Source organism: Alosa sapidissima, chromosome 5 (genome assembly GCF_018492685.1).
Source record: "Alosa sapidissima isolate fAloSap1 chromosome 5, fAloSap1.pri, whole genome shotgun sequence".
Lineage (NCBI taxonomy): Eukaryota > Metazoa > Chordata > Actinopteri > Clupeiformes > Clupeidae > Alosa > Alosa sapidissima.
In genome coordinates this window covers 23,675,534-23,686,360 of record NC_055961.1, presented here as the reverse complement: position 1 = coordinate 23,686,360, position 10,827 = coordinate 23,675,534, and the positions used below count along the sequence as shown (strand labels likewise).

At 41.0% G+C, this 10,827-nt stretch overlaps 1 protein-coding gene across 1 annotated transcript; it reads right to left on the bottom strand.

Moving 5' to 3' along the window:
- Positions 1-4,988: 4,988 nt before the first annotated feature.
- On the bottom strand, positions 4,989-10,452 carry vma21 (vacuolar ATPase assembly factor VMA21). The gene is made up of 3 exons (XM_042093452.1): positions 10,283-10,452; positions 9,648-9,757; positions 4,989-6,053 (listed from the first exon to the last, which is right to left on the bottom strand). The coding sequence occupies exons 1-3, from the start codon at positions 10,306-10,308 to the stop codon at positions 5,911-5,913; spliced, it is 279 nt and encodes a 92-aa protein (XP_041949386.1). The 5' UTR covers positions 10,309-10,452; the 3' UTR covers positions 4,989-5,910.
- Positions 10,453-10,827: the final 375 nt, after the last annotated feature.

The following is a 10,827-nucleotide window of genomic DNA, read 5'->3' as shown; positions in this document are numbered from 1 at the left end:
CATGCCACATCGGACCCAGTGGAGTCGCCAGTTTCAGCTCCTCTGCATCTTCCAGCATCCTCTAGTCCTCGACCACCTGAAATGCGATCCAGTCCCGAACCCAGTGCTTCGTTGTCTCCAGTGACCAACTCTTCTCAGAGGTTTGCTCTTCCAGTGCCATCCCTGGCCAGCTTGGATTTTTGGACTTGGGTTTTGTGGACGCCAGGTTGGAGGGGGGGGTACTGTCACAATCCTGCCCTGGATCTATAGGTCCAGGTTCATGTTTCTTGTGTATCATGTGTATTATGTCCCTGCCCTGTAGTGATGTCTTTGTATTTAGCCATGTCTTCTGTTCCTTGTCACTTCCTGTGTCATGTAACACGTGCTCCTTTGTTTACCCTTGTTATGTGCTTTTGTTACTTCCTGTGTTCTGAACCATGTGCTGCTTTGTTTACCCTTGTCATATGCTTTTGTTCCTCATCTCCGCCCTTCACCTGAGCCATGTTCCCTAATTATTGCCTTGATTGCTTTCCACCTGTGCCTTGTTAGTCTTGTTAAGTGTTGTGTATTTAAACCCTGTCTTGTGTGCTTTGCTGGATTATTTCATCTCTCGTCAGGTTTGTGCATGTTCTCGTCCAGTTTGCTATTGTCGGTCTAAGACTTTATGTTCTTGTTAAGTTTTCTAAAAAGTTTTTGTGTAAAAGAAGACACAGTAAAATATAGTTTGAATCCACTTCGGTCCCTCTGAGTCTGCGTTTGGGTCCAATCTGCAATCCTGGCATGCTGGCCGTGACAGCCTCTGTGTCATCAGTGATCATCTTTTAACGCATGACTGAGCAAATGTGGATACCCACACAAGCACATCTCTTCTCTCATATGTATGTCCTTGATTCCTCCATCCTCTTTGTATCCTACCCGAGTTCCTCCATACTCATCTCAGGCTAGGCTAGGACATAAGAAAAGGATGGAAAGGAGGAAGGACAAATTGATACCCAGCATTAGAGGGTCACAATTTTTCGTGAAATTGACTCCCGTACTGCAGGACCCGCGGGAGTCCTGCAGTACGGGAGTCAATTTCACTGTTGGTAACGTGATAGGGACGGGACGGGCAGAGATCAACGGGAGTGGGCGGGAGGGGAACGGAGCCGGAGATTAAATTAAAACATGCGGTGAGTGCACCCAAAGATTGCAAGACATTTCTAGAAAAGAGAACCACTTACAACTCGCAATACGTTTGTTGATTGGCTACTGCTAGCCGCAGAGTAGCCTAACAGAGCAATACAAAGCAGCTGCCCTGTTCACAAGCCAAATAAAATAGCGTCAGCGACTACCCCGAAAACTGAAGGTGTTTTCTATTGCCATATCAGCGTGCGCTAATCGCTAACGTTATCTGAGATGCTAGTTTTTGTAACGGCAGGAATAAACACACATGGTAACAAAATCAATCTAAACATGTGTAGCTTTACTCAACACATTAACACTATGATACAGTGTAATTGTCAAGTTGTATGGCTCACTGTGTTCAAAGTCGATCTTGATAACCCTCGTCACCTCGACTAGCCTATATATGTGGTGGTTGTTATGGGAAACTAGCTAATAAATGGCAATGCAGCTTTACTGTAGTGAAGTTCGCAAGATTGGAAAGAGGAAATAGCGTTCACATGTCCATTTAAATTATAGCCTTTCTAAAGCACTTTTGTGCATTTTAAATCCGAAATAAAATGGAATGTGAAGAGACTGCTATTAACTTTAAAGAGGCCTATCTACAATTGACGCAAATAAACCTCATGTCCGGTCTATGGATGTCTGCTTTAGCCTATTGTTGACAGCAGATTTAAAATGATACTTTCTAGATTTTAATGGGCCATGTTGAAGAGCTGATATCCGTTATTGTTCGTGCAAATATAAACTGATTCATGTCCCTTGCATTTTGCAACTGTAAGGTTGCGCATGGTGGTAGGCGCCCGACAGATATTGTTTCATTTTGCGAGTGATATCCACGTTCTGGCGGTGTTCTAAATGTGCACAGAAGGAGTTCCTAAGCTATATAAGGTATAAGCTAGGCCTATTACACAACATAAATTGTCACTATACTGGCGACCCAAATAAAATCTCCTACGACCCACCCTTTGGGAACCAATGCTTTAGACAACATAGGGAATGAAACGGGAGTGGGACGGGATTCGGGAGCCTTTCTCTCGGGATTTTGCAGGACAGGATTTTTTTTTTGGAGGGGGGGGGGGGGGGGGGGGGCAGTCACATGATCGGGATATGAAGGGAGTATTTGTGTGGGCTTGGGATGGGACGGGAGTGAAAATTAATTCCCGTGTCACCCTCTACCCAGCATCTGTACTTAATTCCTCATTCTCCTTGCATCCCTTGGAGGATCTAGGACATAAGGAAGGATCGACAAATAAGGATTTGAAATGTATGAAAGCCCCACCCACCATTGTGCAGGGCTTTGTTATTCAACACTGACCCTTTGGTCCTGGGTCTGACCTACAGTAGCAAGCGAATGCGCTCCTGTCGTTAAACCATAGGCTGTCAATGAATACTCAATAGATAAAACAAAATTGGATAAAGAAATGGATATTGGATTATGAAAATTCATATTCAATTGCGAAAAGGTTTTAACCACAGCTGTGTGCCTCATGAGTTCTTGCATAGGGCAGGAGTGCACTGCCACTGGGGAGGTTGTTTCTGGTGTGGCTTGTTTGGCTGTAGGCAGGGCGATTGTGAGTGTGTGGTTTAGTGACAAGTTCACTAAGACTAAGAGTAGAGCTAAACCCTTATTAGAGCAGCCCTGGATGGTCTTTCAAGTACATGGTTAAGCAACAAACCTCGGCAAGTTAACTCGTTAATTTGTAAATCTCCAAAAAGAGTCCTTCATTTTCTTTTCCTATGAGAATGAAGCCACAAACCTCTTCTATTAAGAGGTTTGTCACTTTCTCAGAATTAACTTACCCAAGTTTAATTGGCACTAAACCACATACTTGAGAAACCGCCCTGATGCTTCATTCAGCAAAAAGTGATCGCCCTTCCCTGTAGTTTACCTCTTACTCTGACTTAATTTTCCCTGTACTTTACTCACTGGTCCAAACAGTGTAACATGGGCCCAGAAAGAACCTGTTATATTTTGGAGCAGATCTAAAGGACAAAGTTAGTTTTTTGTTAACGCTGTAGCATGCATGTTTTTTGGCCTTGTTGGTCTGTGCTCTCTGAGTGGCCCTCTAATTGAAACTGAAATGTAGGTCAAGCTGAAATGAGCAAGTAATTCAACAACAACAACAACCGTGGTAGGCCAAATTATGGATTTCCATGTTTGGATATACTGGTACTCTCCTATTTTGATCAGACAGCAAAATTGAAAAACCTCGAGATAAAACTTGCTATAAACTACAGTGAGCCTACCATTACAGCACTAGCAGGTATAGTTTATGGCATGTTTATGTTGAAACATATATAACTAAACAACTAGATATGTCTTTCACACTAGTTTGCCTTCTTATGGACATACATACAGGTGGGTCTCAAAATTTGAATATATATATATATCTTTCATATTTTCATGATTACGGCTTACAGCTCATGAAAGCCAAAACTGAACTAAAATAGTTCATTTATACACTCAATACTTGTCCTGGCTGCTTTTGCACAAATTACTGCATCAATGTGGCGTGGTATGGAGGCAATCAGCCTGTGGTACTGCTGAGGTGTTATAGACGCCCAGGTTGCTTTATGAGGTCATCTGTCTCATTTTTCTCCTGACAATAAATCATAGATTCTCTATGGGGTTCAGGTCAGACGAGTTGTCTGGCCAATTAAGCACAGTAATACCAAGCAAACCAGTTACTAGCAGTTTTGGCACTGTGGGCAGGTGCCGAGTCTTGCTGGAAAAGGAAATCAGGATCTCCATAAAGCTTGTCAGCAGATGGATAGATGGCTGCATTAACTCTGGACTTGATAAAACACAGTGGACCAACACCAGCAAATGACATGGCACCCCAAATCATCACTGTGGAAACATCAAACTGGACTTCAAGTAACTACTTCTGTGCCCCGATATCCAAATGAAATGCAAATTCTGTTTTTATGTGAAAAGAGGAGTTTGGATCACTAAGCAACGGACCAATTCTGTCTCTTCTTAGGCCAGATAAGACGCTCTAACCTGGTCTCTGATTCAGGAGTGGCTTGACCCTAGAAATATGTCATGACATCTGTGCATGGTGGCTCTTGATGCAGACTCCAGCCTCAGTCCACTCCTTGTGAAGTTCCCCCAAGTTTTTGAATCGACTCTGCTTGACAATTCTCTCAAGGCTGCGGTCATACAGCACTCTGTGGGCCAACCCCAAAGTCCGGACTCACACACACTCACAGACTTTGGTGCGCATTCTCACGAAATTTGTAAGGGCTTAGGGCTGTCCCAATGTCAAATTTCAAAGGGTGTGAGGGTTTTTGTACACACTTACCGAGAGCCCTTTCAGTGAGTCTGCATCGGTGCAGACTTCACCAAAGGGAATTACCCACAGTTCAAAGCGTTGTGACGTTTACCGCGGAAACCATAGGGAAATCCAGAAATTACAAAGGTTACAACAGCACGACAAAAGTGCATGGTGCACGTGTCAGCAACGTCTTTGTTATTAAACATCGTTAAGTGCTGTCCCAAGCTGTGAAAACTTTTTTGTGTTTATGATGAAATCCAATATAGCGACCACTATTGCTATGAAGATGACATCACACATTTCCATGTCTCATCCTTGGAGTGTTTGACAAAAGTATGACCAGAGAGTACAATATAATTTTCAATGAAAACACATTAAGAGGTAACTCCAACTTTGTCCCATTGGTGGCACTAGAGCACTTGAGGTGCATACATTAATCCTGGTGAAAAGAATCAGTGTCCCCAATGAGTATGCCAAATTTCACAACTTTCGATAATACGGTTCTATAAGCTGTCATAGACATCCATGGCAGAAGATGAAAATAATAATTAACCCCAAACTACAAAGTCAAAATATACATTTTTTATTGTTGAGTATTCCATAGTCTATGATCATTTTCATATCAAAAGTAGTGGTGCAATCAGAAGTAGACACTTTGATATGTACACATGATCACAATATCACATCACAACAGAAATACAAAACAGTGCAATGCAAATTTCACTATAGTTTTAGTCTAGAGAAAATGAGTGTCTTTATTTTGACTGACTTTGACCATATATCTTTGATCATTTTGGTGTGGATTGCTTTGGCTAAAGAATCACATAACTACAGATAAAAATGTGCTTAAGGCACAGCCTTCCCAAAAAGGTTATTTTATAAACATTTAAATATTCCACCTTAGGTTGGTTTCTGAGTAAAATTGCGTAGATCTGAACTTTACAGTTAAAACACCTTGAAGAACCTTTGGGAGTTTATGTTCTTTCTAGGTTCCTTACACAACCGCTTTCACTCTCCTCTTCCATCAGAGAAGCCTTGAAGAACTTTTCAGGGACCTGTACAGACCTAAGGGCCACAACATAGACTTCTAAATAAATCTGAAAAGAGCCCTCTATTTAAACAATCTGCGGATCCTTGAGGAACTTTTAAGGGTGCCATGAGGACAAACGTTATCTTCTGTAGATGTAGCAGCCTTGGCAAAAGTTAATGGATTAATCCACAGAGCATTTCTGCTCCCTAGTCACTGCTTTTGCCTATTTTTCTGGCCTCAAGCCACAAGATCGCCTGGCTCAGTACGTCTATGCCCTCCTTCAGGTCACCTGGTGAGGAGACACAGCCAGTTTCTACAACTCCCCCACTGAAAGAGACAGGCCAGCTGGGGACTCTTCCCAAAACACTGGGTGTAAATTAGAGACAGATGTGTGTGTGCGTGCGTGTGCGTGTGTGTGGCAGGGGAGAGGGTGTCCTGTTTGTGAGTGTCTTCTGCTCTTCAGTCTTGCTTTCCCACCCTTGTCTGCTGAGATCCCTCATTCCAAGCGACGTAGACAAAGAGCGCAAGGATCACGTGCACTGCCACAACAGCGACAATGGCAGCATAGAAGAAACTGTCATTACTGGAGTAGCCCAACGAACCTTTGAAAAAGTGGTACAGTTTAAACTCCAATTTCCAGGTCATTCATTTATTCTCTACATAAAACTCATACAGCTCGATACAGCTGCTGGGCATATAATTGTTGCTCTTAAGCTGATGATTCACAAGGTTCGCTATGTTCGTGAAATATTGTTGTCTGGCCACATTCCCAGGGACATTGGTCAAATTAAATTTTGGAAAACTTAATCATCAGAGGGAAAATTGTAACGATCATCTACCCAGAACAAATGGAAACGATTACGCCCAGCAACAAAAGTTGTTCCATGTATCATCACCTTTGGGCCAGAATGCTTTTGCTAACATCAAACATCACCGCACATCAGCCTTAAACAGTCTATCACCATTGGAATACATAATTGAAATCTGGTAGTCTTCATTTTGCCAGCTTTGAATACTTGTTGCCATATTATTCTATCAATGAATTCATCTATTTGCTGTCTCTTAAAGGTGGAGTTGAAAATTCTAATCCAATACAGTTATGTTGTTTCTACAGTTAGGTTGTTTCAAAATTACTCACGCACAAGTATTTCAAAATAACACATTAACACACTGAATATAACCCAATAGCCAGGACACTGAGAATTATAAATGTTATCTATTGTTTAGACAACTGCAATGCCTTGCATATTTTTATTTTCACAGGTGCCTTTGGGTTTCTGAGGTCATTTTAAACCTTAACCTTAATTAACTTCAAAGTATAACATGACCAGCCACCTAAATACATAAAGATGGTTTTAATACCCATCCATCCTCAAAGTCATCTCATCATGCTAGACCAGCTGATGGATGTTCCGGAGTGTAGGGTGAGAAGCAACTGTTTAGTAGTAACTGACTGTGTTTACATACATGCACAAGTGTCCCGGTTTGTATTTGAGCATATAAACATGTCCCGATTTCAGAAACTCGGATAAGCCCTTATTTCGGTTTTGAATAAACCGGTTATGCTAGGTGGAATACTCCCAAAAGAAACCGGGATACTGTTGTGTATAATAATGTATACATCTTATCCTGGTTTCTCATTCAAACGTGCAGAGCTGTGTTTATAGAACTGTATTGTTGGTAATCGGGATACTAAGCTAGTATTTCTCTGTGTTCATGTAAACACCATATCCAGAATATGATTAAAATTTGGATGAACCTCATAACGGGGATACTGAAGAGCATGTAAACGCAGTCATAGTAACTGTGGTTAGTAGTAACACATATCAGGTGTCTGGATGTTGCTACTTTTGTTTCTGTTTTTTGTATTACTGCTACATTGTTTTTAACATTGGGTCATTCCAAGTGAAAACAGCCAAAATCGGGGTATCATGTACATGGTACCTCTCAGATTTAGCTGAAAAGCGGTGAGAAATATGCCTTATGTTACCAAACAAGGGAATCTGAAGTTTCAGGTCAATATCTCAAACGGTTCGCCCGTGACGTCCATTTGAATTTCGGGTGCCACGGCCGTAATCGACACATTGGAATTTCACATTTCATCTTTTGCCATTTTTGGAAGCCCATAACGTCTGTTCTAATAGTGGTAGAAGGCTGGAAACTGGTGTGGTAGTTCATTGTAGTCTGTACTACACAATTATGGAGGCAGAATCAACATTCCTTACTGTTTGGGTGAGAGGTGGGTCACCAAAGTCCTAAAAAATGTTGACGGCATGTGTGATTTTTCACTTTTTGGGTGGCCTTAGCACCACAATTAATGATCATATTTATTCTAAACAGGATTATTTGTTATATGTGGGAACCTTGCTCTTGCCAAAATGAATTTGAAGGGTATGGTACCACTGGCGGGGGTTTTATGGGGGTCCAAAAACCCTCTCTGGCAGAGGTGACTCTTTTGGAACCCCATATTTGGACCCTCAAATGACCATGTGGGCACTTGATGATCCTAATGGGATTTATACCAGATAAAGATACATATTTGTTCTTTCTTGTAATGAAATAACATTTTTGACTATGAAGCTCCATAATATGAATTTTATTCTTCATAATGCACCATTATGGACATTGTTTCCAGAAGTCTGGAATGTAGATCAGGGAGAATTTAGTGATGATAAAGCATGAAAATAGTGGAAATAAGTTAGTATTATGCTCAGTGATGGCGAACAATTAAATACTGAGACGGTCACGGATTAACCCGCCATCAAACTTTTAAAGAACTAAATAACAAGAATGTTACATAGTGTAAGAGTTTTTCCTTGCCGCTGTCACTCTCCAAATAAAATTGAATTGAATAGTGTCTTTAACTATTATCCAAGAAATTGTGGAAGCAGTGGCATAATTTTGTCATGGTCCTTTTGGTCAAGTTTGTATTGGCGAGCACTGCGTCCATAGATGTCTGAGTTGGCGTGGAATGATCCCATTAACAGATACTGGTGGCGTTTTTTGGAGCAAATGTGTATTACACATAGCCTGACGAGCCAGACCCACATTAAAATGTAGGGTCTGGGCACTCACCGTTCGCAGTGCTCAGTCTGAGGGGCGGGATAATCGGTTGTCTTTCAAATTCCCTCTGCACGCAGTAGGACAGCGCTATGAGTCCCATGCGTTTCCCACCAGCAGTTCAAACTTTTGCCAACTTCATAAAAGCTTAACTCGTGTCACACTGTTCGCCAACATCAACATCCATTTTATTTGTTTTCAAGTAGCAGGGAATTCAAGCCAAACCGTTGCAACTCTGCCATCAATCATTATGTTAAGCCCACCTAACGACTCTATACACGATTTGATTGGCCTGATAGAAGTTTAATTTTTCGAGCTCACAAGCCAATGGAGAGTTGCTAGACTAGCCCTGGCAGCAAATATTATTTGCTGCCGCTAGGGTGCGTCTAGATTTCTAGGCTATATTACACATACACTGACCACTGACTGACCTTGCCACTGAATTAAAGCAGTCTTGAACATTACTCAACCAAAAATGGTTGTTTTTTCGTGTAGTAAAATATCATTGGAGTAAAATGCCAATGACACCTTCACCTTTAAATTAAATTCATAGGCAACAACTCTGGTGGACATTATTAACGCAGCCAACATGCCAATTGGATGCTCCCCCAAACTTGTGACGTCAGCAGCATTGTGTGATAAAACTGCACACTTTAGAGTGGCCTTCACACATCTGTGCAAGGATTATGCTTTATATTCAGCATATATTGACATGCCAGACCTGTCAGGAGGTTGGATTATCTTGGCAAAAGGTGAAGTGGTAACCCATATTCTGTACATAATATTTGAGAGAAATTTAGCTTTTTGTGTGCATAAAGGAAATCTTTTGCTTTTTCATGAAAAATGGCTGCAACTATTGATTATTTTCTGTTGATTTTTTTTTTTTTTACAAAGCCTAAGAATAGCCTACTTAAATGTCTAGTTTAATTCACACACAAAACATATTTTGTCATAGAGAAGTAAGTTAGACTAAAATCCTGTTAATCAGTTTAGTCTAACTTCTTGACCATGTGTCCTGATAATTTACCATAATCATGCTTTTGCTTTTTTTGTTTGTTTTGGTTTTACAGGGATGGCTGTTTGGTATAATATTTGCATAAGCATGAGCCTAAAACAGGAAGATGTATCACACCTACCTTGGAAAACATAGGCTTTGGTGGCAAAGTATAATCCTATTGGTAGAGTAATCATCATGATTGTGAAGAATAACAGCGTCTTCAAAACCGATAGTAGTGATGCCTCATTTCTACCAGGGAAAAATAAATAATCACATTAAAAGTAGATCACCACACCAAAGCCCACAGACTTGACCTGACCCACCGGCATAGCCTATCCTGATACAAACACACTCTTTTCTGCATTGGCGTTGTATCATGGAAGACTGGCATATTTAGGTTATTCACGCTTACATATCCATCCAAATACCAATCATAATGTTGTGTATTTATGAGCAATACATTAACGTTAGGCCTAAAGAATAGCCTAAGTTCCACTCTTTTGGGGACTAATTAACAACAAACTGTCGTTGAGAAAATTTGCGACAGGCGGTCAAAAAAGACCAGTGACCAGTAACTAGTGACCAGCGACGAGTGTTACTTAACTTAACAGAAATATATCTGGGGTTTTAGGCGGTTGAGGCAAACTGTTTGATACTCTAGTCTAGGCTCTTTCAACTTAGCGTCAGCTAGCTGCTAGCCTACTTGGTAGCCTACGTTAGCAAACCCAGAACTCAATTATGCAAGTTATGCGAGTTTCGATTTCACAGTCTTACCCTCTAACATCTGTTGTAGTCTGCATTGTCCCACGCAAAGTTCTTGTTTAACTTTACGGTCTATAAGGGTTTATAATTGCAATAGTTTAATCAATGTAGCCTACAAACACCTCTGTTTCATGCATTGGTTTCATGTCATCATCGTCGCTACTTCCGAGGTTGCGTCACGTGACAATGTCACGTGTAAGGCTAAAATAATATTTAGTAGTCTAATAGTCGCTAATAGCGCTAGTAGTCGGCTATAGACTAATCCATTCTTCAAGCTTGTGTGGCAAAAAAAATGCATGGCTGAAAGTTGTATTACTGTAACAAAGCATTAAATAATTTACTTATCTGCGCAAACAAAAGGCTAAACAGTAAATCCTCTAGAGGGAGACAACACTGCACATATGGTTTTCAGGCTGTAGTAACTTCTCACTGAACTGTTTCTTTAGGAGCAGAGTTGCGTTGTAACAATTAATCTCAGTAGAGTAAATCTACTCTCTGGTACCTAGGCAGTACTGTAAGGGCTTGAATAGTTGTAACCCTCACTTCAAACACGAGTT

Excerpts from the sequence above, each read along its gene's own strand:
- vma21 (XM_042093452.1), bottom strand. The coding sequence starts at position 10,308 with ATGCAGACTACAACAGATGTTAGAGG. Across the intron at positions 9,758-10,282 it reads ACTACAACAGATGTTAGAGG|AAATGAGGCATCACTACTAT; the intron begins GTAAGACTGTGA and ends TTTCCCTGGTAG. Across the intron at positions 6,054-9,647 it reads CAAAGCCTATGTTTTCCAAG|GTTCGTTGGGCTACTCCAGT; the intron begins GTAGGTGTGATA and ends ACTTTTTCAAAG.